Source organism: Macaca mulatta, chromosome 7 (assembly GCF_049350105.2).
Source record: "Macaca mulatta isolate MMU2019108-1 chromosome 7, T2T-MMU8v2.0, whole genome shotgun sequence".
NCBI lineage: Eukaryota > Metazoa > Chordata > Mammalia > Primates > Cercopithecidae > Macaca > Macaca mulatta.
In genome coordinates this window covers 97,445,976-97,471,185 of record NC_133412.1, presented here as the reverse complement: position 1 = coordinate 97,471,185, position 25,210 = coordinate 97,445,976, and the positions used below count along the sequence as shown (strand labels likewise).

The following is a 25,210-nucleotide window of genomic DNA, read 5'->3' as shown; positions in this document are numbered from 1 at the left end:
AAAAGCATCATCTATAAAACAAAAACTTGACAAGTTGGATTTTGTCAAAAGTAAAACTTTTGCTCTTTGAAAGACACTGTTAACAAAATGAAAAGACAAGCCATAGGGAGGGAAACAGTATTTTTAAATGATACATCTAAAAAAGAACTTGTATCCAGAATATATAAAGAACTTTCAAAACTCGGTAATAATAAAACAATCCATTAAAATATGAGCCAAAAATTTGAACAGACACTTCACCTAAGGAGACATATGGATGGTGTAGGGTGCAGTGGCTCACACTTGTAATCCCAGCCCTTTGGGAGACCGAGGTGGGCAGATCACCTGAGGTCAGGAGTTTGAGACCAGCCTGGGCAACATGGCAAAACCCCGCCTCTACTAAAAATACAAAAAAATCAGCCAGGCATGGTGGCATATGCCTGTAGTCCCAGCTACTTAGGAGGCTGAGGCACGAGAATCACTTGAACCTGGACGGTGGAGGTTGCAGTGAGCTGAGATCGCGCCACTGCACTCTAGCCTGGGCAACAGAGTGAGATTCTGTTTCAATTAAAAAAAAAAAAAAAAAAAAACATATATGGAGGCAAGTAGGCACATGAAAACATGCTCGTATTATTGGTCAGTGGGGAAATGCAAATTAAAACCACAATGAGCTACCTATCCAAATAGCTAATAGTAACAGGACTTGAACATAACAAATGTTGGCAAAGATATGAAAGAACTAGAGTTCTCATACATTTCTGGTGAGAATATAAAATACTACAACCACTCTGAAAAACTATTTCGCAAATTCTTTTTTTTGAGAGAGTCTCACTCTGTCGCCCAGGCTGGAGTGTAGTGGTGTGATCTCGGCTCACTGCAGCTTCCACCTCCCGGGTTCAAGCGATTCTCCTGCCTCAGCCTCTCAAGTAGCTGGAATTAAAGGCATACACCACCACACCTGGCTAATTTTTGTGTTTTCAGTAGATACCAGGTTTCAACATGTTGGCCAGGCTAGTCTTGACCTCCTGACCTCAAGTGATCCACCCACCTCAGCCTCCCAAAATGCTGGGATTAAAGGTGTGAGCCACTGCACAGCGGCCTATTAGATAAATTATTTAAAAGTTAAATATATGCTAACATGGATTGGGTGTGTCCCCAACCAAATCTCATCTTGAATTATAGCTCCCACAATTCTCACATATCATGGGAGAAACCCGGTGGGAGGTAATTGAATCATGAGAGCAGGTCTTTCTCATGCTGTTCTCATGGTAGTGAGATCTGATGGTTTTATAAAGGGAAGTTTCCCTGCACAAGCTCTCTCTTGACTGCCGCCATGTAAGACATCTCTTGCTCTTCCACCATGATTGTAAGGCCTCCCCAGCCATGTGGAACTGTGAGCCAATTAAACCTCTTTCCTTTACAAATTGCCCAGTCTTAGGTATGTCTCTATTAGCAGCATAAAAACAGACTAATACAAATGCTTACCATATGATTAAATCATTCCACTCCAAGATATTTACCAAGATTGAAAGCATACGTCATAGACTTTTGCATGAATATTCATAGAGGCCTTATTTGTTGCCAAAATATTTTGATCATGAACAGATAAATGGATGAAGAAATTGTGACCTATCTGTACAATGGAACACTACTCAGCAATAAAAAGGAATGAACTATTGATACACACAATAACATGAATGAATCTCAAAATAATCATGTAGAGTGAAAGAGGTCAAAATAAAAAAGAATGCATGTTATGATTCCATTTATATAAAATAGAAAATGCAAATCAATCTAAAGTAACAACAGGCAGATTGGTGGTTGCCAAGAAAGAGGGAATAAGTGGCATAGAAGGGCAGAAGGGATGGATTGAAAGGAGCACAAGGAAGCTTTTGGGAGTGACATGATTTGGAAGTTTGTCCCCTCCAAATCTCATGTTGAAAAGTGATTCCCAATGTTGGAGGTAGGGCCTTGTGGAAGGTGATTGGATCACAGGAGTGGATCCCTCATGAGTAACTTAGCACCACCCTCTTGGTGATGAGTGAGTTGTTTCTAGATCAGTTAATTTAGGTGAGATCTGCTTGTTTAAAGGAGTCTGGAACTTCTCTCCTCTCTTGCTCCCACTCTCACCATGCAATTTGCCTTCTCTCCCTTTGCCTTCTGCCATGATTGTAAGCTTCCTGAGGCCCTCACCAGAGACTGAGCAGATGGGGGTGCCATGCTTGTACAGCCTGCAGAACCATGCGCTAATTAAACCTCTTTTCTTTATAAATTACCAAATCTCAGGTATTCCTTTACAGTAACACAAAAATGCTCTAAAACAGGAGATGAATATGTTCACTACTTTAATTGTGGTGATGATTTCACGGGTATATGAGTGTGTCAAATTTTACCAAATTGTACACCTTTAATATGTATAGTTTATTGAATGTCAATTCACATCAATAAAATAGTTAAAATATTTAATTAAAAAAACTAATAGTCTTACTTGATTCAAAGTTCTTCTTCTTTCTGATTCTGTCAAAGGACTTTGCCCAAAAAGGAAGGTAGCTAAAAAGAGCATAGATCAGGGTTTAAAACCCTGCTCTGCCACAAAGCCACTGTGTGACCTCAGGTTGGTTACTCTCATGGCCTTTTCCATTTCTCATCCGTTGAATGGGGCTAATGATATTCTACCTCACAGGTTTGTTGCTAAACTTAGAATGAGATGACAGGTGAGAGAGAGTCCCTAGCACATCCTAGGCTCCAGTGTGTATAGATCAGGCCCATCTCTGAGGAGATTAGATTCCTTTCTGTTCCCCTCCTTTCCCTTCCTTTCCTCTTTCCTTTCAGATCAGGATCCTAGTTACAAAGACATTCAGGGGAGAAACAATGAAGAGGAAATAGGCCAAAGGGTGTGTCTTGGGTTGTGTTCCCTGAAAACAGTGCCCCTGAGACCTGGACTTGAAACTTCCTGGAAGGGTGACCCCAGGGATCAGAAGGGAGGGAGCAGAAAATGTGAGTCCGGGAAGGAGAAAATGCCAATACAAAGGTGCATTTTGAGCTAACTACTGAGGTGGAGCTCAGAGCAGATCCTCAGGAACAGCAGAACCTCAGAAAGAACAGGAGGCTGGGCACTGGCTTGTTCCCTCCAGTGGTTGAGGGTTGCCCTCAGAGCACTGATGCGCCTCTCCTCTCCCACACTTCTCTCAGCTGAGGGAGAAAGGCAGAGACAAATCCTCTTGGATGGGATCCTGGCAGGGTTAAGGGATGGCTCGCCACAGCTGCAGCTCAAATCAGAGGCAGCCTGAGGACACACAGCCCAATGCACCCCAAGTGGCTGCCTCAGGCCCAAAGCCCATCCTTGGGTCAACAACATAACCCTCTCAGCCTTGTTGAGCACCTTTGCACCAGGCAACAGACATCCAATACTTCTCAGCAGAGAAACCAGAGACCCTCGGTTAAAGCCCTCTCTCCTCAAGAACACAGGCAGGGAGGGACACACTGCCTTCCTCAGTCACTCCCTCAGAACAGTTGTCTGGGAGAGAAGAGAGAGACCTGAGGGGTGAGTTGTTAAAAAGGTCCTAGGATGAAGGGGTGGGGCTGGAAATTTTGAGGAAAAGGGAGAGGGAGCTATTTCATTGAACAGTAGTTAAATCCATTTTCTCTGCTCTACAAATAAATTGTGAACTAGGTATGTTCCTCAGATTGGAAACACAGCAATGCTTATTGTGATAGTACCTATCACCTATTGAGCATATAATATTTGCCTGGAATTATGCTATCTTCTTTTTTTATTTTTGTTTTTTTTTTTTGGAGACAGATCTCGTTGTGTCACCCAGGCTGGAGTGCAGTGGTGCAATCTCGGTTCACTGCAACCTCCGCCTCCCGGGTCCAAGTGATTCTCCTGCCTCAGCTTCCCAAGTAGCTGGGACTATAGGTACCCACCACGCTCAGCACTTTTTTTTTTTTTTTTTTTTTTTTTTGTATTTTTAGTAGAGACGGGGTTTCAGTATATTGGCCAGGCTGGTCTTGAACTCCCGACCTCGTGATCCACCCGCCTCGGCCTCCCAAAGTGCTGGGATTACAGGCATGAGCCACCATGCCCAGCCTCCTGTGGTCTAACCTATTATCATGCAGAGCCTTGCTATGTTCTTTCATCCTCAGAACAACCCAATCCAGTAGGTGCTATAATTAACCAAAATTCAGAGAGGTTGAGTAACTTGCTAAAGGTCAAACAGCCAGTAATTGACAGAGCAGAAATCATCCCCAGGTAGCCTGACTCCAGAGCTTATACCCTTGACCGTTAGGCTATACTTAACCCCCTGTAAATAAACAGCAGGACTCACCTGAGGTTAGGAGCTGGAGACCAGCCTGACCAACATGGAGAAACCCTTTCTCTACTAAAAAAAAAAAAAAAAAAAAAAAAAAAAAGTAGCTGGGCATGGTGGCATATTCTGTAATCCCAGCTACTTGGGAGGTTGAGGCAGGAGGATTGCTTGAACCCGAGAGGTAGAGGTTGCGGTGAGCCGAGATCGCACCATTGCATCCCAGCCTGGGCAACAAGAGTGAAGCTCTGTCAAGAAAGAAAAGAAAAGAAAGAAAGAAAAAGAAAGAAAGAAAGAAAGAAAGAAAGAAAGAAAGAAAGAAAGAAAGAAAGAAAGAAAGAAAGAAAGAAAGAAGGAAGGAAGGAAGGAAGGAAGGAAGGAAGGAAGGAAGGAAGGAAGGAAGGAAGGAAGGAAGGAAGGAAAGGAAAGAGAGAAAGAGAGAAAGAAAGAAAGAAAGAAAGAGAGAGAGAGAGAGAAAAGAAAGAAAGAGAAAGAGAGAGAGAAAGAGAGAAAGAGAGAAAGAAAGAAAGAAAAAGAAAGAAAGAAAGAAAGAAAGAAAGAAAGAAAGAAAGAAAGAAAGAAAGAAAGAAAGAAAGAAAGAAAGAAGGAAGGAAGGAAGGAAGGAAGGAAGGAAAGAAGGAAAGAGAGAGAGAAAGAAAGAAAAGGAAGGAAGGAAGGAAGGAAGGAAGGAAGGAAGGAAGGAAGGAAGGAAGGAAGGAGAAAGAAAGAGAGAGAGAGAGAAAGAAAAGAAAGAAACAGGACACCCAGCTGGGGAAGCGGTATGAAGCAGTGGCCTGCTCCACTGGGATGAGAGGAGCTGGGAGAGCATAGAAATTACACTAGACAGAAGGAGAGAAGGACTCCACACTGACAGAAGGGGCATTATGGTAATAGGTGTGTAGACATTTAACTTATAGCTGCCCAAAATCTTTTTGGTACCACCCTGGCAATGTAGAATCAAAATAGTTACCCTGCCCAGCCTCTCTTTCCTTGAGTGTACAGACAAGTACCTTAAGTTCTGCCAAAGAGACGCTCTGGGACGCAGATCCAAAATGCGCTCTGTGAGAAAACAGATGAAGCGCGGGGATTCCGTTTTGCTGGGACAGTGAGCACAGGTGGGAGAGCTAAAGGACGTGGTTCTTTGTGAAAGCAACAGCCCCTCAGCTCTCCTAAGGAAAAACAAGTAAAAGGGGGCTTCTGACCTGCTTGGAATCCTAAAGCAGAAGAGCAATACTTGGGCCCTGGAGAAGGCTCCCCAAAAGAAAGCATCCCAAGGATAGGGAGAGGCGGGCGCCACGGTGGATGGAGTCCCGGTCCAAGTGGAAAGTTCTCCCCATTACTCTTCTGTCTTAAACCCTGGGGTTTGTTTTGTGACTTTCCTGAGTTGAGTATAGCTCAGTCCCCAAAAGTGACAGTTCTTTTGCCCATAGTTGCACCCTTTCGCCATGTGTGGAGGGTTTGTTTTCAGCAGCTGGAATAAGAGTTCCCCCATGAGCTGGAGCATCCCTGAGTCGGAAGCGGGTGGAGGGACGAGAGCAGGCGGGAATCCACACTGCCACAGTAAAAAAAAAAAAAAAAAAAAAAAAAAAAAGGGTTTCTTATCACCAGGCGCGGTGGCTTACACCTGTAATCCCAGCACTTTGGGAGGCTGAGGCGGGCAGATCACGAGGTCAGGAGTTCTAGACCAGCCTGACCAACATGGTGAAACCCCGTCACTACTAAAAATATAAAAAGGTAACAGGGCGTAGTGGTGCCGGCCTGAAATCTCAGCTACTCAGGAGGCTGAGGCAGGAGAATCACTTGAACCTGGGAGGCGGAGGTTGCAGTGAGCCGAGATCACGCCACTGCACTCCAGTCTGGATGACAGAGTGAGACCCTGTCTCAAAAAAAAAAAAAGAGAGATTTCTTATCACTCTATGTTTGCTATTCACCTGCAGACAAAAAATGAGACCTTTTTATTCTGTAAACCTTAGACAGTAAGGTTTAAGTAAGTCCAGCCTCCGTTGATTGTGAGAATTTACTGTGAAAGTGCTTTGTGAATCATCAAGTGTGGATAAGACTAGTTTGTATCATTGTTGCCCGTGGGAGCGGGGAGGGAAAGGCCACTCAGCCAGTCTGGCAGTCGGACTCACAAAAATTCACACTGTAGACTTTACCCTTGGCTCAGAACATTCTCTCTGAGTGGAATCACCTCTATCATGTTATGTCTGTCAAAAATCTTACTTACCATACTGAAACTCCAAGACATAATAACATCCATTAAATACCAAAGTGACCAGCAGGCTACTTACAGTTACAAGAAATCAGGAGGGAGCAGCAAATAATAGATTGACGGGCTAGGGCAGGTGGGAGAGGGAAGCTCCTACATCTCTGGGTGTGTACTGGGGACGAAGAGGAAGCTAAACTGTAGAATTACTACACTCATTTCATGAACTCATTTCAGGAAAATTAGAAAATGTAGATAAAAATGAGACTACAAGTACTCACCTCAGCAGCACATGCACTAAGAAAAAGATATGAATATAAAATATAAGAAAATAAAAATCACCTGTAAGCCCATCAGCCGGGAATAATTCCTTTAAACATTTTTCTATTTGTCCATTCACATATTTTTCTAAGCATATATACATATACATACGTTCTTTCTTTGCAGTGAAATTTGATGTTAAATCAAACAGCTAAATGTTTATTAATATAAATTTTCATATGTCCCTTTCTAATACTAGAATCAAATTTTTAGCAGATCCTTTTTGTGATAAAATACACATAGCACAAAATTTATTATTTTAACCATTTAAGAGTACAGTTTTGTGGCATCAGGTATGTTGACTTCATTGTATAACCATTACTACATCTCTAGAACCTTTCATCTTCCCAAACTAAAATTCTGTATCCACTAAACAGTAACTCTCCATTCTCTTCCCTCAGCCCCTACAAACCACCATTCTACTTTCGTCTCTATGAATTTGACTATTCTAGGTACCTCATATAAGTGAAATCATATGATATGTGTCCTTTTGTGACTGGCTTATTTTACTTACCATAATATCTTCAAGATTCATCCACATTATAGCATATGTCTGAATTTTATTAAGGTCAAATCATGCCGGGCGCGGTGGCTCACGCCTGTAATCCCAGCACTTTGGGAGGCCGAGGCGGGCGGATCACAAGGTCAGGAGATCGAGACCACGGTGAAACCCCGTTTCTACTAAAAATACAAAAAATTAGCCGGGCGCGGTGGTGGGCGCCTGTAGTCCCAGCTACTCAGGAGGCTGAGGCAGGAGAATGGCGTGAACCCGGGAGGCGGAGCTTGCAGTGAGCCGAGATTGCGCCACTGCACTCCAGCCTGGGCGACAGAGCGAGACTCTGTCTCAAAAAAAAAAAAAAAAAAAAAAAAGGTCAAATCATATTTTTAAGGCTGAATTATATTGTATGGTATGTACAACAGTTTGTATTGGACTGATCCATTCACTTATTGATGGACATTTAGGTTGTTTTCACCTTTTGGCTGTTGCACATAATGCTGCTATGAACATTGGTGTACAGTTATCTATTTGAATCCATATTTCCTTTTTTTTTTTTTTTTTTTTTTTTTTTGAGACAGAGTCTTGCTCTGTCCCCCAGGCTGCAGTACAGTGATGTGATCTTCGCTCACTGCAACCTCTGACTCCTGAGTTCAAGCGATTCTCCTGCCTCAGCCTCCTGAGTAGGGGGGATTACAAGCACGTGCCACCATGCCCGGCTGATTTTTGTATTTTTAGTAGAGATGGGATTTCACCATGTTGTCCAGGCTGGTCTCAAACTCCTGACCTCAAGTCATCCGCCGCTCTCGGACTTCCAAAGTGCTGGGATTACAGGCATGAGCCACTGGGGCCGGCCTCAATTATTTTAGGATATACTCAGGAGTGGAATTACTGGTAGCAGATCTTTTTTAAAAAATTAGTCCCGGCCAGGCGCGGTGGCTCACGCCTGTAATCCCAGCGCTTTGGGAGGCCAAGGTGGGCGGATCGCCTGAGGTCGGGAATTTGAGACCAGCTTGATCAGCATGGAGAAACCCTGTCTCTACTAAAAATACAAAATTTGCTGAGCCTGGTGGCACATGCTTGTAATCCCAGCTACTAGGGAGGCTGAGGCAGGAGAATAGCTTAAACCTGGGAGGCAGAGGTTGCAGAGAGCCGAGATTGTGTCATTGCACTCCAGCCTGAGCAACAAGAGGCAAATTCCGTCTCAAAAAAAAAAAAAAAAACAAAAAAACAAAACAAAAAACAAAAACAACAACGACAAAAAAAATTAGTCCCAGCATTTTGGGAGGCCAAGGTGGGCGGTTCACCTGAGGTCAGGAGTTCGAGACCAGCCTGGCCAACGTGGTGAAACCCCGTCTCTACTAAAAATACAAAAAAATTAGCTGGATGTGATGGCAGGCGCCTGTCATCTCAGCTACTCGGGAGGCTAAGACAGGAGATTGGCTTGAACCCGGGAGGCAGAGGTTGCAGAGAGCCGAGATTGCGCCGTTGCACTCCAGCCTGGGCAACAAGAGCGAAACTCCATCTCAAAAAAAAAAAAAAAAAGAAAAGAAAAGAAAAGAAAAATTAGTGAGCCACTGTCTCTCATTTCTAAGGGTCTGACATGATGTTAATTAGTTTCATGGTTAAACTTACTGGGAAATTGCTGTTTCTTCCTGTGTCTCATGCGTTCATTCTGGGATAATTTTTTTTTAAATCTTCTTTGTGCACATCCATTAGAAACTTCTTTAGGAAAGTGACTGTTCGTAGTAAACTCAGTTTTCATTTATTTGAAAATGTCTTTTTTTCTTTTTTTACCTGTCTGTAAATATAAAATTGTATACACACCAAAGTTATCTTTTTCAGGAACACTTTTCCTGTCTTTGAGCACCTTAAATTATTTCAACGTCTTCTGGTTTTTACTTGGCTGTTGAGAAGTGTATTTCCAGTTTAGTTACTGCTGCTTTGTAGATGATCTATGCTTTCTTTTTAACCTTTAATGTTGTTTATTTGTGTTCACTGTTCTGCAGTTTCACTGAGGTATAACTAGAGTGAATTTCTTTATATTTATCCTTTTTGGCACAACTATATTTGTGTATATTTGACTTTTTATATTTGCTCATTTATTTATTTAGAAACAGGGTCTTGCTCTGTTGCCCAGACTGGAGTGCAATGGTGCAATCATAACTTACCATAACCTCCAACTCCTGAGCTCAAGCTCTAACCCTAACCCTAACCCTAACCCTAACCCTAACCCTAACCCAGCTCAGCCTCCCAAGTAGCTAAGATTACCAGAACTGGCAACCTTTTATTTTAATTTTTATGTTGTAGAGATGGGGTCTCACTATGTTGCTCAAGCTGGTCTTGAACTCCTGTCCTCCAGTTATCCTCCCACCGTGGCCTCCCAAAGCACTGGAATTACAGGTGTCAGCCACTGTGCCCAGATGGATCCTTGTCTTTCATCAGTTATTGAAAATTGTCAGTCATTTTTTCCTTAAATATTGCCTTGCCCCATTTTTAATTTTTCACTTCTCTTCTCATGGGATTCCAATTTAACATGTTAGACCTACTCATTCTTTGTCTCTTAACTTTTCTATTTGCTCATCTTTGCTGCATTCTGGAGAATGTCTGCAGATTCATCTTTCAGTACACTAATTCGTTCTTCAGCTATATCTTCTGTTTAACCAAAATCTACAATTTCAATTTTAATGGTTACATACATTTTTTATTTCTTGATGTTTTATTTTTTGTAAATATATCTGGACATTGTTTATGATCTCTAATGCCTTGCTCTTTTATTTCTCTACTCTATTTTTTATTTCTTTAAACATTTTACAATAGCTTCTTTAGTTTCTTTATCTGATTATTCCAAACTCTGAGTTTCCAAATTCCAAGAATCAACCTGTGCCTAGGTCCACCCCCACACCCCCTTGCTGGAAGCTGAGGGTCCTGTTAGGCACTTACTCTAAGGTTCTTCTCCCTGCTCTTCCTTCTTTTAAAGGGGCTGTTTATTTTGAGTCAAAAAGTTGTATAGGCCCTGATACCACACCCAACTTTGTGCTTCACAGTAGTTTATCCCTGATTCTCAGGGTCTCATACCAATCTGAAGAAACCTGGTTATAACACCTTTCCAACTCCTTTTTGCCTGCTTCCTTCAAGTGGAGATACTGAGCCTGGGTTATTCTCTCCAAAAAGAATCACAAAGGGAGTGGCTACCCCTTTTGATGGTTCTCAGCTTCTGACTCTAGGCTTTTCTGAGGACCTGCTACACTTCTTGCCTTCTTGGATTCTGTGTGATACCACCATATCTCTATACTAAAGCCTACTTCAGACGGATTTCATGAACTGTGCAGGTGAGAGCCCTCAGTCCCTATAGGAACCCGATCTCCTCTTTCCTCCTACTGAGTATGGAGCTCCATCTAGGATGATCAGTGCCTTAAAAGAGGCTTAATATTTTTGGTTGTTCATTTATTCATTCAATTCAACAAATATTTATTGGGTATCTGCCATGTATTGGCTTTTAAAGAGACTACAGTTGAACAATTCCCTAAATAGCTCCAAAATAGCATGAGCTGACCCTACCAGAAGCCATGGTGTAGCTCTCCAGGAGTTGTTCTAGAAAAAACTGCTGATCACTTCTGCCTCAACCAGAAGAGCCCATGGACCACTGGACAAAATGGAAAGCAAGTACCAAGGTGAGCACCTTTTAGTGAAAGCCAACACACAACCCACAGGGTTGAGTATCCCTGTGAAGGACTGAGTGCCTAGGGCTGGCCCTATCGGGTTCCCACAACCTCCAGTCATGGTCAGACCTCCAAAAGGTAAAATATGGACACCTTTTTTCTGCCCTAAATCTTTAAGACTCTCCATGCTTCTGGGTTATCAAAAGCCTGTGTCCAGAGCATGTGCTTGTCAGGAACATTAATTAGGGTATTTGCATGCAAGAGTTGTCATGCAAAGGAGAGGGCAGGAAAGCTCTGAATTGTTTCCACTGCAGTGTACACCACAATGTCACCAACTTGCTGGATGGGCTGGTATATCTAGCCTTACCACAATGCCCTTGGAGTGGGTTTGGGGTCTGCCAGCTCAAGGAGCTCCTGTTCATAGGGCATGTAAGTCCCTATGAACATATAAGTCCCAAGGAATACAAATAGGGATCCTTCACTACATCGTTGGATGCTTCACAACTTTCCCAGCCTCCTGCAGGACCAGCTGAGTGGTCCTGCAACCTGTGTGAAAACAGGTGAAACCTATGTGAAAACAGCCCTGAAACCTATGATGTGAAAACAGGATAACTTGATGGTTCAGAGCCATTATTTCCATATGGGCTTAGGCAAGGTACTTAAACTCTCAGTGTCTCAGTTTCCTCATCTATAGAAAGGTAATAAAAGCAGTACCTATCCCCTTAGGGTTCGTGTGAGAATTAAATAAGCTAATCTATGTACCTGGTGCATGATAAGTTTTATATATGCATTGGCTATGATCTTAGGGCAGCTATGAGAGAGCTGAGCCCCAAAACCATAAAACCTGCCTAAGCACCATCTCCACTCATGGCCTGGCAGGTGGTGGAGCAGGAAATCCTGTGGGAAAAGAGAAGGCTTTGACTGTAGGAGTGGGTTGATTGTGGGTTCCTGGAAGGTGAGGACCCATTGCCACACCTAACCTGGCCGCTGCATGCGGCAGGCACTCAGGAAACGCTAGTCAGGGAGAAAGACACTAGCTTTCACTTTGCCCCCTGCCCCACCCCAGGGGCGGGACTGTAGAGGCGCCTGTAAGGGAAGTTGTTCAGTCAACTCAGAATACGGGTAGCAACCCGGAAAGTGGAGTCACCGTCCTGGTCTAGAGACTGATCCCTGCAGAGACAGATCCCTTCCCCTCTCTGCCAAAGACCGCAGCCCCAGAAGTCATTCCATCTCCTACTGCTCGCAATCTCCAGAGGCCCCCTCGCACCTTCCAGCCTGATGTCGTGCGTCAAGTTATGGTGAGTAGGGAGTGGCATGTCGATCGCAGCCTCCGACATTCACACCCAGAGCGCCCCACGGACTCGCTCAGAGAACGCCTTTGAGTCTGGAGACGGTGGGGGCCGGCGAGAGAGGCCGGGGATTGCAGTAAGAGCGCCGAGTCACAGGGGCGCGGGGAGCAGCGCTGGCGTAGGGCACTGCCGGCTAGTGGGCGACACCCCTGTCTCAGGCCCAGTGGTGCCTCCGCCTCCTTGGTGTCCATCGAGGAACTGGAAAACCAGGAGTTCGTCGGCAGAGGCGGGTTCGGCACAGTGTTCCGGGCGCGATATAGGAAGTGGGGCTACGATGTGGCGGTCAAGATTGTAAACTCGTGAGTGACCCCTGTTGCCCCCCCGGCCGCAATCTGGCCAAAAAGGTGGAGCCACTGTGCTCTGGGGCCTGAATGGGGAATGGAGGGATTTTTCCCACGACCCCGGGTGACTCCAGCTCTCTCCTGGAGTGTAGGAAGGCGATATCCAGGGAAGTCAAGGCCATGGCAAGTCTGGATAACGAATTCGTGCTGCGCCTAGAAGGGGTCATCGAGAAGGTGAACTGGGACCACGTGCCCAAGCCGGCTCTGGTGACTAAATTCATGGAGAACGGCTCCCTGTCCCGGCTGCTGCAGCCCGAGTGCCCTAGGCCCTGGCCGCTGCTTTGCCGCCTGCTGAAAGAAGTGGTGCTTGGGATGTTTTACCTGCACAACCAGAACCCGGTGCTCCTGCACCGGGACCTCAAGCCATCCAATGTCCTGCTGGACCCAGAGCTGCACGTCAAGGTCAGCTGCTCTACACCCCTCTCAGCCTCAGGACAAGGTCCCACCCCAGAGCAGCTCCAGCCAGGCCCACTGGACACCAGACCTCCAGAGCCCTGTCTATTGAATAGGCGTAGCCTCTCCCTCTGGACACAGGGCTGCCAGGGCACAAAGCCCAGCCAGGAGTTTTAGCTCCTGCCATACCAGGTGATAGAGGCCCCGACCCACACGAGTCATTTCCACCAGCTGCCCCACCAACCCCTCCAAAGAGTCATGGCTGACCCAGCCCTGGAGACTCACACCTTGACCCAGCCCTACCACAGGCACCTAGATCTACTATCCAAGGGAGCCTCTTCCCTTGACCTCCACACTCCCTTTACAAAGCTGAACCTGAACCTTCTGGGGGCAAGGGGGTTTCTGGAGGCTGCCTGGCCCCCTTGTCTTCCCTACCTCCCACTTCTTTCCTTCCTTTGCAGCTGGCAGATTTTGGCCTGTCCACATTTCAGGGAGGCTCACAGTCAGGGACAGCATCCAGGGAGCCAGGGGGCACCCTGGGCTACTTGGCCCCAGAACTGTTTGTTAATGTAAACCGGAAGGCCTCCACAGCCAGTGATGTCTACAGGTAAGGATCCCAGCCCAAACACACAGCCGGGATTCCTACACTTCTCTGGGCCCTCCCAGGGGGTGATGTATAGGAAAGGAGTCTTGCCAGTGATTGGACTGGTCCTCAGCTTTGTGTCTCCTGCAGCTTCGGGATCCTAATGTGGGCAGTGCTTGCTGGAAGAGAAGCTGAGTGTAAGACTCTAGGCGGATTCTGGGATCCTTAACCCCAGGTGCCCTTCTCTTGAAAGCCCCAAAGCTTCCCCTTCCTGCTCACCTACTAAGACTGCCCTCCTCCATCCTTGTGCTCCCACATTACACTCCCTGCCTCTTTCCATGATGGAGCAGATATTCCCTTTTACCCTGAATGCCTTCTCTTCTCACCCTCCTCCCCTACTCCAGTGCCAACAGAAGCATCACTGGTGTGTGGAGCAGTGTGCAGGAGGCAGACCCGGCCCTCATTGACTGAGCTGCCCCAAGCTGGGCCTGAGACTCCCGGCTTAGAAGGACTGAAGGAGCTAATGCAGCTCTGCTGGAGCAGTGAGCCCAAGGACAGACCCTCCTTCCAGGGTGAGCTGGCCAATTAGCTGGATCTGGGGTAAGCTTGGGTCTGTCAGCATGGGGCTTTCCTCAGGAAAAGAAGATTTGCTCACCTGCAACCCACTCTGCTGTCCCTCTAGAATGCCTACCAAAAACTGATGAAGCCTTCCAGATGGTGGAGAACAATATAAATGCTGCTGTCTCCACAGTGAGCGCCAACATCACCCCTCTCCAGGAGCTGGTCAGGGATGGCACAACATGGCTACCTGGCCATCCAATGACTCACCATTAACCACAGCTTTTTTATGCCTTGACCTTTGTCCTCACCCTCCCCAGCCCACCCCTGAGTTCCAAGAGACTACTCCCTTGGGTTTACTCTGGCTCATCCAAGTCATACCCAGCAAACTCCTCCCATCCCTGCAGGTAAAGAATTTCCTATCTGAGCTCAGGAGCAGCAATCCGAGATTTTCTACCCCCGAGTCAGGCCAAGGAGGGACAGAAATGGATGGCTTTAGGAGAACCACAGGAAACCAACACTCTCGTAATGATGTCATGGTTTCTGAGCTGCTAAACAAACTGAATCTAGAGGGGTCTCCCAGCTCTGTTCCTGAAAAATACCCGAGCCTTACCAAGAGGAGCAGGGCACAAGAGGAGCAGGTTCTGCAAGCCAGGACAGCAGGGACATCTTCAGATTCAGTGGCCCAACCTCCCCAGACTCCAGAGACCTCAACTTTCAGAAACCAGATGCCCAGCCCCACATCAACTGGAACACCAAGTCCTGGACCCCAGGGGAATCAGGTGAGACATTGGCAGGATTAGGGGATGCACTAAGAGTCCTATAAATGCTGTCCCCTTGCCAGGCAAAACTTGGGGCTGAGAGGAGTGCACTGGGCGGTCCAGGCTCCAGGACAGAACTGGATGCTCTGTGATGTTTGCAGGGCGCTGAGAGACATGGCATGAACTGGTCCTCCAGGACCCCGGAGCCAAATCCAGTAACAGGTACCCACTCTCCACCTCTTTCTTTTCCCTGTTCAATTCTTCCATGAGACTCCTCCTCCAGATCTATATCTAGATTCAGGGTACTTTCTGGAGGCGAGGGGAGAAGATGATCTAACTCAACCTCATTTCATAAATGGGAAAACTGACACCCCCTGAGAAAGGAGCCCTCTGAGGTCACACAACGAAGCTTGGATTTTTCCCTGAGTTTTCTAACTTTCCACAGCATCAGCTCTGTGAGCCCCCTAAGTTCCATTGTTTCAGCAGTCCAGAGGACTTCCCAGCAAAAAAGATCAGGGTCTCAAATGTCAATTGCTACTCTCTAGAGCTTCTGCTAAGCCAGTTCTGGAGAGGAACTCTGAAGGGAAGGGCACAGGACACACCTTAACACAGTCATTTGGGTGACCACTCCACTCAAGGCCAAGCTGGGGGTGGAGACCTCATACTCCCCACCCACCCCCAACTTGGCCTTTCTGACAGCTAAACCCTCCTGCCACCATCACTATTTCTCTTAAAGGGCGACCACTCATTAACTTACACAACTGTTCTGGGGTGCAAGTTGGAGACAACAACTACTTGACTATGCAACAGACAACTGCCTTGCCCACAGGGGGCCTGGCACCTTCGGGCACGGGGAGGGGCTGGCAGCACCCCCCACCAATAGGTTCGCAAGAAGGCCCTGAAGAACCTGAAAACTGGAGCGGGCCACATGGTTGGTATAATCATAGTGGAAAATAAAGCACCTTCAGAGCTTGCCTCCAAGAGTTAGGAGTTAAGGAAGAGCGCCACCCCTTGAGGCCCCTGACTTCCTTCTAGGGCAGTCTGGCCTGCCCACAAACTGACTTTGTGATCTGTCCCCCAGGAGTCAATAAACATGATGGAATGCTAGCCAAAGTCTGAGCTCAGCCAGGGGCCGGGAGGGACTGGGATGGGGGTGGGAGCTGCCAGTGAGGGATAGGGAGGCACCACAACTCTGCTATGGCAGGAAGCGGGGATGCTGGGGGCTGGGAGTGGGCAACGGCCTGGCACACAAGGTCAGGGCACAGCCGGCTACAACAGGAAGGAATCCCAGAGGCCTGGTTCCCCAGACCACTCTAATCTCAGGGCAGTGCTTCCTTTAAAGCCTAGGATGGCGACCCCACCCTAACCCTAAACTCTGGGGATAGAGGCTGTGGTCCCTTTTCTTCTGGGCTCTCAACTCAGTTGCAGCGCTCTGGGAAGGGATGAGTGGGTGTGAAAGATCACAGACCAGGCCCCCCACGGTGCCCTCAGGTTCTTAGAGATCATGAGGTCCCATACCTGCCTCCACCACACACTCAGGTTGCTTCCTAGACATTGCTTCCCTTTTGATTCCCAGCTGCTCTTCGGGAGTGGAAAGCTATGGCTCCTAAAGCTATACACACGCGCACCCCCTCCCACGGAACAGTTCAAACCTGGTAGTAGTGGTTGCCAGCCAGGCGGAGAGACGAGGAGAATGAGCGCCCCCCGCTCTGACCTAGATCCCCACCAGGACTCACATTCTTCCCTACATTCTCGCCAGGCTTCAGCCCCCCGCCCTCAGTCTCCCCACTACCAAACGTTCACCCCCATTTGGCCACACCCTATTCGGTCCACCCCAGCCACCCCTTCGCATCTCTCCCAGGGTCCACATTGCCCTTCCCTGAAGGGGCTGAGGCGGGAAGGCGATGGTGTTAAGAGAGACAAAACCAAGTGCGGGAGGAGACCAGGGGAGTCCGGCTTCGGCACAGGAAGGGGCCGGGCTGTCCCGTCGGGGAAGTGGGAGGGGGGCCGCGGCGCCTGGAGGGAAGCTCCTGTCGCCCGGGACTCTGAGCCAGAGCGCAGCGGCGAGCGTGACTCCGCCATCAGGTCCCCGGCTGCCTCCCTGGGCCTAGCCCACTCCGCTGCGCCAGCGACGCGGGCAGTGAGTTCGGGGGACAGGGGAACCCAGGGCTCCCTCGCACCAACCCCAAATCCTGCCCTCCTGGCGATGAAGCTTTGCTAGGGCACCTCCACAATCCGGGCACGAGGGAGGAGGAGGAAAGGACTGAGGGATCCCCTCATAGCCAGCTGGGAGCGGGCTGGGAGGCCGCAGGGAGGGCCTGAAAAAGGAGACGGGATTACCACGAGGTTTGGGGGCGCGGGGAGGTAGCGGCTTGGAGCGGGTTAGAAAAGCTCAGGTGCGGCCCGCCGGGCCGAAGGAGGTAACCCGGCGCCCGGCCCTAGCCAGCCTCGGGACTCTGGGCGGGGGAGATCATGGCCCGCCTCTTCAGCCCCCGGCCACCCCCCAGCGAAGACCTCTTCTACGAGACCTACTACAGCCTGAGCCAGCAGTACCCGCTGCTGCTGCTGCTGCTGGGAATCGTGCTCTGTGCGCTCGCGGCGCTGCTCGTGGTTGCCTGGGCCAGCGGCAGGGTGAGCCGGGCCGCCGCTGCGGGAGGGTCGCTGCCTGGGTAGCATTTTCGGGGTTGGGGTTTGTGGGGTCTTTTTTTCGATGTGTTTCGTTGCTGGGAGCCGAGAAAGAACCATTGAATCTGGCTAGGAACTGCAGTGACCCTGGGCAAGTCACTGTACCATTCTGGGTCTGCGCAGGGAGAAAGCTGAGTCCTGGATGCTTCTAGTTTCTGTCCGGGTTCTGACAGACTTCATGAACGTCCGTGGTCTACGGGTTCTACAATAAATCCATCACCGGATTTTCCAGTTTTCCAAAAGGGAAATTCTAGGAGGCCCCTGAGGAATTCATTTCCTGCCTTTCTCTGCCTCTTAGGGGATGTGGGGCAGTTGTGCCCACAGACTCCCAGAAGGCACCCTCCACCCGGCTCTCACTGAGTCCCAAAGTAAACCCATGTCCAGTTCCTGTTTGGGAAGGAAGGGGGTCTTCAATCAAATTCTAGAAATGGCCTGCCCCGGGTTTTCTTTTCACTCCTTGGAGGCAAAGTGGGAAAATCACCGGGCGTGGCCAATCCTTGCTGGTCCACGCCGAAATCCGGGAAGAGATGGGGACAAAACGCGGGGACGACGGTGGAACTTCTGCAAGGAGTTGAGGCAGGTGGCGAGATCGCAGCCCTGGCGGCCAGGAAGGTGCGGGACGCCGCGGGTCCTGGCGCCCCCTGCTGCTCGAGCACTGCCTCGCACCGCCCTCCGAGCTGCCAGCCGCCGGCCCCCGCGCCGCCGGGAAACTCCCGAGCAAATTGGCCAGATTTGGAGACATTCATTCCGAAGTGCCTTCTTGTGAGCTAGGATCTATCTTTTACTTGTTTCATGAAGCTTTGGTTCCCGTTTGACAGATAAGAAAATTGAGGCTCAGAAAAGTCATGGATTCACAAATAGGGATGGGAGCCAGATCTTCTAGGTAGCTGTCCCAGGCTCAGCAAGATAATAGGTTGGACCGCAGGAGGCTGGGCGCGGTGGCTCACGCCCGTAATCCCAGCACTTTGGGAGGCCGAGGTGGGAGATCGCTTGAGCCCAGAAGCTCGAGACCAGCCTGGGCAACTTGGCGAGATCCTGTCTTCTACTAAAAATGCAAAAAAAAAAAAAAAAAAAATTCAGCCGGGCGTGGTGGCGGTAGCATGTAATCCCAGCTACTCGGGAGGCTGAGGCACGAGAATCACTTGAACCCGGAGGCAGAGGTTGCAGTAAGCCGAGATCGTGCCACTGAACTCCAGCCTGGGCGACAGAGCAAGACTCTGTCTCAAAAAACTAACCAACCAACCAACAAAAATCATACGAGATTGCTGAGTCTGGATAAAAACAGTAGGACACAAGCAATTTCAAATGGTTCAACCTAAAGTGAATGGCAAGCGGAGGTGCCTTGCCTCCTTTTAGTACTTAGGCTTGAGACATCTTTCAGAACTGGGCTGAGGGGCTGGGCTGCCGGCTCTTCCTTTATCAGGTTCGTTCCTTCTCCCTGTCACAATCTTGCCTCATACACCCCTTGCCCACAGGAGCTGACCTCAGACCCGAGCTTCCTGACCACTGTGCTGTGCGCGCTGGGCGGCTTCTCGCTGCTGCTGGGCCTCGCTTCCCGCGAGCAGCGACTGCAGCGCTGGACGCGTCCTCTGTCCGGCTTGGTATGGGTCGCGCTGCTAGCGCTAGGCCACGCCTTCCTGTTCACCGGGGGCGTGGTGAGCGCCTGGGACCAGGTGAGAGGGGCGGCAGGCAGGGCAGCGGGGACGGCCCGGGCTTCGATCCCTCACCAGGCCTTGAATAGTCCCACTCTGGCCTTCGGCTTTCCGCGCCCCGCCCCCAGGTGTCCTATTTTCTCTTCGTCATCTTCACGGTGTATGCCATGCTGCCCTTGGGCATGCGGGACGCCGCCGTCGCGGGCCTCGCCTCCTCACTCTCGCATCTACTGGTCCTGGGGCTGTATCTTGGGCCACAGCCGGACTCACGGCCTGCACTGCTGCCTCAGGTGAGCACGCAAGTAGCACAGGCTGCGCTCAGGACGGCTCTGTCACGTGCTAGTAGTCTCCTTTGGTGGGGTTGTGGAGCTGTGACTCCAAGGCAGGGTGCAACGCTGGGAGTAGGATACCCAATCTTGCTTTCGCAGAGCTGGTACAACAGTGTGGTGCAATGCCTGCTGTTACCAGAAGAGGGATCCAGGTCTCAAGGAAGGGAGTCGTGTCGTGGTTTGCACGGGGACAACAGATGTTGGTTAATGAAACCTTGACACAGAATGTAAAAAAAAAAAAAGTTTTGTGCCACGGAAGTGGGTAGCGACAGTGGAGTGGTATTCCAAACAGAGGAAATGTACCTGCAAAGGTTCCAGACCTAAGAGGTCGTATTGGTGAAGCAGCCGAGAGTCTGGAGCAGGGAGCATCTGGGAAGGGAAACGCCCCTAGGGATGCCACAGTGTGGCACCACTTGTTCCACAGTAGTTAGGTCCCTCACTGTAGAACCCAGTCTCCCCCAGCCAGTCTTTGAGACCAATTCCAGCTACACACGACAACCACCCGGGTCCCGCGTCCTCTGAGGCTGGCCTTCGCCCACAGTTGGCAGCAAATGCGGTGCTGTTCCTGTGCGGGAACGTGGCAGGAGTATACCACAAGGCGCTGATGGAGCGCGCCCTGCGGGCCACGTTCCGGGAGGCACTCAGCTCCTTGCACTCGCGCCGGCGGCTGGACACCGAAAAGAAGCACCAGGTTAGCCTGGCCTAGGAAGGCCAGACCAGCGCTCCCAGAGAGGAGTTGCTTAGATTACATAACGGGGGTCCTCCACAGGTTGAGTGACTCTGGGCAGATTTCTTGACCTGTTTCCTCTTTTGTATAAAACGTGGGTATTGCCCATCTTAGAAGGTTGTGAGGCTCACACAAACCAAAGCTTATAAAAAGCACTTTAGGGCATTATGATATTAAGTGAACTCTCATTCAGGTGTTGATACTGGGAGTTCAGTCCCTAAAGGTGATCAATGTAGGATGGGGTGCTGGAGCCCTGTTGTGTGCAGAGGGAGGACCTGGGGGAGCATCCTGGGGAGCACGTGTGGTGGGCAGTGTGGGCTCCTGAGTGATTTGGGGGGCAGGGGCTCCCGGCTTTAGGATGCAGAGGAGTTGGTACTCATAGTGACCTCTTCTAGGAACACCTTCTCTTGTCCATCCTTCCTGCCTACCTGGCCCGAGAGATGAAAGCAGAGATCATGGCACGGCTGCAGGCAGGACAGGGGTCACGGCCAGAGAGCACCAACAATTTCCACAGCCTCTATGTCAAGAGGCACCAGGGAGTCAGGTATGATGAAGAATGGCTGGAGGGGAGGAGCCTGTGGGCTAAGACCCTGGCCCCACTGACACAGCCTGCCCTATGCAGTGTGCTGTATGCTGACATTGTGGGCTTCACGCGGCTGGCCAGCGAGTGTTCCCCTAAGGAGCTGGTGCTCATGCTCAATGAGCTCTTTGGCAAGTTCGACCAGATCGCCAAGGTCAGAGAAGGCTTCCCTCCCCACCCAGGGACCCTCAAATTTCCCATCCTGGGTAGCCCCTTCCAAGGGAAACTCCCACCTTATAAGATCCCAGGCCCACTTCAGTGCATGCAGGCCCCCAGATATCCCAGTGGAAAGAGGAAACCCTCTCAAACATTCCCAGTCATGAAGCTGCTCACCACACATCTGAAACCTGCAGAGATCCCTCAATATCTCCACAGATGTCCCAAGTACAATGCCCCATACAAGCTCAGAGCCCCAACATATGTGTCTCTGGACACTACGACCAAATCTATAGAGACGTTTTGATATTCTAACCTTAGGAGGCCCTTCCAAGAGAAATTTCTGCCCTATGCAACCTCAGCCTAGCAACCTGCTTAGACTCCAGGGATACCTCCAAGCAACCAATCCTTGGGTTCCCCCCAACCTCTCAATCCTGAGACCACTACCACATATTCAACTCTGGGTACCCCCTTCACTTGCCAAAAGTGGAAAGAGCCACAGCCATCCAGCCCTTGGGGAAACCCTTCTGAGAAAGAGATCTGCATGGAAGACAGTTAGCCCCATATCAGGTGAAAGGAGTCCCTAGATCTGATCTAAACACTACCCCACCTTGGAAGTTCTTCAGGAATACCACACTCGCTCCCCGCTTTTCCCAACTCCCTCCTACCCTTCTGGCCTCTAACCAGGTTCCTCTACACACCCACATACACACTCCCAGGAGCATGAATGCATGCGGATCAAGATCCTGGGGGACTGTTACTACTGTGTCTCCGGACTGCCACTCTCACTGCCAGACCATGCCATCAACTGCGTGCGCATGGGGCTGGACATGTGCCGGGCCATCAGGTCAGCTCAGGCGGTGGTCAGGAGGAATGCTGAGGGTGGATGTGGGGGGCAGCAGGCAACTGACAGAAGTCCTCTTTGTGAGAATCAGGGGTGTCTCATAGGCAGGGCTGAAGGTAGGACTCAGATTGCCCCACACTCACTCTGCTCAGGAAACTGCGGGCAGCCACTGGCGTGGACATCAACATGCGTGTGGGCGTGCACTCAGGCAGTGTACTCTGTGGAGTCATCGGGCTGCAGAAGTGGCAGTATGACGTTTGGTCCCATGATGTCACACTGGCTAACCACATGGAGGCAGGCGGTGTACCAGGGTGAGACCTATGGCCCTAGGCAGCTACAGCAGAAGGCCAACCAGGCCTACCACAGGCTGCCAAACTTTTCGTTAGTTCCTTAAGATAAGCACAAGAAGAGTACCTTAAGATGAGTCCCATATGGGGCTTGGGAGATCCTAGGGTACAGGGAGGGGAGCTGGGAGGCACCTCCTGTAACACAGGCTCTTTCTTGAAGTCAGACCTCCAGGAATGATCTTTAAAAGACATGAGATGTTTGTCAGTTCTAGGAGCCACGGGCGTGAGGGGGCAGGAAATAGGAGATGTGAAGGCCCTCCCTGCTGACCCCTACTGCCTCCCTCCTTCCAGGCGAGTGCACATCACAGGGGCTACCCTGGCCCTGCTGGCAGGAGCTTATGCTGTGGAGGACGCAGGCATGGAGCATCGGGATCCCTACCTTCGGGAGCTAGGGGAGCCCACCTATCTGGTCATCGATCCACGGGTAAAAGCCCAGCGCAGACCCCGTGGGTTGGCCCACACAAACTGTCCCACAGTCAACAGGCCTGATCTCTTCTGTGCCAGAGATTGAGTTCCTGGATCCTACTGGGGGGTGGAGGAAGAATGAGGGAGTGTCTGTCATCTTTACTCTCAGCCCTCATGTGTCCCAGGCAGAGGAGGAGGATGAGAAGGGCACTGCAGGAGGCTTGCTCTCCTCGCTTGAGGGCCCCAAGATGCGTCCATCACTGCTGATGACCCGTTACCTGGAGTCCTGGGGTGCAGCCAAGCCTTTTGCCCACCTGAGCCACGTAGACAGCCCTGTGTCCACCTCCACCCCTCTCCAGGTATGCGCACCTTCACCCTGAGCCCCAGAGCTTAGTTAAATCCACCCCCAGTATCCTCAGGCCCCACTCCCACCCAGCCTTCTCTGCCCCCACCGCCAGTGAGCCACTTAATGATTTGTGATATCCCAAAGTCCTGAACTGTCTGGTCACCCCAGTCACTGGTTCAGGCCCTTCCTTGCCCCTCCTTCCAGAGAAAGGGCCCTCCAGCTCACCTCAGAGAAGATCCAAGATCCCTACAGACACCATGTCCATAACTCCCCAGCCTCTACTCAGGAGAGTGCCTTCCCCTGACACCACATAGGCAGTTGGACCCCCACTTCCTCCTGTCTCTGATTGTAGGGCTGTGCACCCATAGCACCAGGAAATGTCTCTGTTTAACTCAGTTCCTGAAACTTCATGCTCTCTTCTTCAATCCCCCCAACACTGGGGAGTGGGGGAAGGACACTGGCAGCAGTGGTTGCAGGAAGTACTTAATTCCAAGTGTTAACATGAGGTAGGGGAGAGGTCAGAGGGTTAAGCTGGCAGGAGGAAGAGGAAGGAAGAAGCTGAGGCTCAGCTGACTGTTGGAGGATGAGACCTCTAAGGTGGGTGGAGTGGTGTGTGGGGATTGCTCCAAGCCCAGGGACTATGAGATGACCTTAGGTGCAAGGTTGTTGTTCAAGAGTATCTCCTGAGGCAGGACCTTCACTAGCACAGAAATCCACTTAGCCCCTGAAGTTCCAGGAGATCAGTCAAATATCAGAAATCTTGCCAGGCACAGTGGCTCACGCCTGTAATCCCAGCACTTTGGAAGGCCGAGGCAGATGGATAGCTTGAGGTCAGTAGTTTGAGACCAGCCTGGCCAACATGGCGAAACCCCATCTCTACTAAAAATACAAAAATTAGCCAGGCGTGGTGGTGCGTGCCTGTAATCCCAGCTATTCACGAAGCTGAGGCAAGAGAATTGCTTGAATCTGGAAGGCGGAAGTTGCAGTGAGCTGAGATTGCACCACTGCACTCCAGCCTGAGCAACAAGAGAGAAACTCCATCTCAAAAAAAAAAAAAGAAAGAAAGAAAGAAAAAAGAAATCCAGCCAGGTGCTGTGGCTCACGCCTATAATCCCAGCACTTTGAGAGGCTGAGACAGGCAGATCACCTGAGGTCAGCAGTTTGAGACCAGCCTGACCAACATGGTGAAACCCCCTCTCTACTAAAAATGCAAAAATTAGCCAGGCATGGTGGCACATGCCTGTAATCCCAGCTACCCGGGAGGCTGAGGCAGGAAAATCGCTTTAACCTAGGGGGCAGAGGTTACAGTGAGCCAAGATCACGCCATTGCACTCCAACCTGGTGACAGAGCAAGATTCCGTCACAGACACACACACACACACACACACACACACAGATCCTGGGAGTCTAGAGAGTCAGGGGGAAACTTACTTTAAGGAGGTTCAAACCTCTTCTTCAAGAGCAGGTGGGATTTGGGAGAGAGAGAGGTCATTAGAGGCAGAGGAAAGGGCCCAGTGAAATGCCCAAGGTCAAGGACATGTATAGAGCATGCAGTGTGGCTCATGGTCTACCTCACTACAGGGAGTCTACCTCACCCACCATGCCCACCTCTCACTGTGCTCTCCCAACAGGAGAAGACCCTGGCTTCCTTCAGCCCCCAGTGGAGCCTAGATCGGTGAGGAGGCCCCAAAGCCTTTGCCAGTGGGGCTGTCTGTATGACCCCCTCCATCCTCCCTGGGGGTCTGCTCGTGCTTTGCCCAGATGCTCTGAGAGTCTCTGTGGTGATGTACTTGGCTCTCACTGCTGTGCAGGAGCCGTACCCTCCGTGGACTGGATGATGAACTGGACACCGGGGATGCCAAGTTCTTCCAGGTCATTGAGCAGCTCAACTCACAGAAGTACGGAGAACAAAGAGGACTGGGAGGGCCGCAGGCCCTGAGGTCGTGTGGTGGAGAAGGGATGGTGCTCCCTGAGGGACTGGAAGGAAGACTCACCTGACCACCCGCTCTTGCCCTCACTCTGCCCTCTTCCTGCCCCTCTCTGCCCTCTTCCTGCCCTTCTCTGCCCTCTGCTCTCTGGTGCTTTCACCCACCCTTCCACCTCCCACCAGACAGTGGAAGCAGTCGAAGGACTTCAACCCACTGACACTGTACTTCAGAGAGAAGGAGATGGAGAAAGAGGTG

General features: G+C 50.0%; 2 protein-coding genes across 11 annotated transcripts in view; both read left to right on the top strand.

Annotated features, from left to right (window-relative positions):
• The first annotated feature begins 12,030 nt into the window (after positions 1–12,030).
• On the top strand, positions 12,031–16,063 carry RIPK3 (receptor interacting serine/threonine kinase 3). The gene is made up of 10 exons (XM_001114079.5): positions 12,031–12,269; positions 12,479–12,619; positions 12,754–13,063; positions 13,516–13,661; positions 13,788–13,834; positions 14,042–14,209; positions 14,320–14,387; positions 14,603–14,977; positions 15,118–15,178; positions 15,693–16,063. The coding sequence occupies exons 1-10, from the start codon at positions 12,250–12,252 to the stop codon at positions 15,911–15,913; spliced, it is 1,557 nt and encodes a 518-aa protein (XP_001114079.2). The 5' UTR covers positions 12,031–12,249; the 3' UTR covers positions 15,914–16,063.
• A 571-nt stretch (positions 16,064–16,634) lies between these two features.
• ADCY4 (adenylate cyclase 4) overlaps positions 16,635–25,210 on the top strand; it is a 16,193-nt gene continuing 7,617 nt past the window's right edge. For 3 of the 10 annotated variants that reach the window (XR_013396146.1, XR_013396147.1, XM_028851454.2), the window contains exons 1-14: positions 16,974–17,096; positions 17,403–17,587; positions 19,117–19,314; positions 19,422–19,583; positions 20,164–20,313; positions 20,745–20,893; positions 20,972–21,083; positions 21,805–21,932; positions 22,082–22,240; positions 22,568–22,700; positions 22,867–23,040; positions 24,659–24,702; positions 24,839–24,925; positions 25,138–25,207. Coding sequence is in view for 3 of the 10 variants with exons in the window: in XM_028851454.2 (XP_028707287.1) it covers positions 17,429–17,587; positions 19,117–19,314; positions 19,422–19,583; positions 20,164–20,313; positions 20,745–20,893; positions 20,972–21,083; positions 21,805–21,932; positions 22,082–22,240; positions 22,568–22,700; positions 22,867–23,040; positions 24,659–24,702; positions 24,839–24,925; positions 25,138–25,207 (1,725 nt within the window). In the remaining 7 variants the exon portion in view is untranslated. Of the gene's footprint in view, positions 17,097–17,398; positions 17,588–19,116; positions 19,315–19,421; positions 19,584–20,163; positions 20,314–20,744; positions 20,894–20,971; positions 21,084–21,804; positions 21,933–22,081; positions 22,241–22,567; positions 22,701–22,866; positions 23,041–24,658; positions 24,703–24,838; positions 24,926–25,137; positions 25,208–25,210 lie in introns of all 10 variants that reach the window. The other 7 variants (XR_013396142.1, XR_013396144.1, XR_013396145.1 and 4 more) reach the window with 5 other exon arrangements.

Coding starts and splice junctions, on each gene's coding strand:
- RIPK3 (XM_001114079.5), top strand. CDS start 12,250: ATGTCGTGCGTCAAGTTATG. Junction 12,270..12,478: donor ATGTCGTGCGTCAAGTTATG/GTGAGTAGGGAG, acceptor CCCCTGTCTCAG/GCCCAGTGGTGCCTCCGCCT. Junction 13,064..13,515: donor ACCCAGAGCTGCACGTCAAG/GTCAGCTGCTCT, acceptor CTTCCTTTGCAG/CTGGCAGATTTTGGCCTGTC.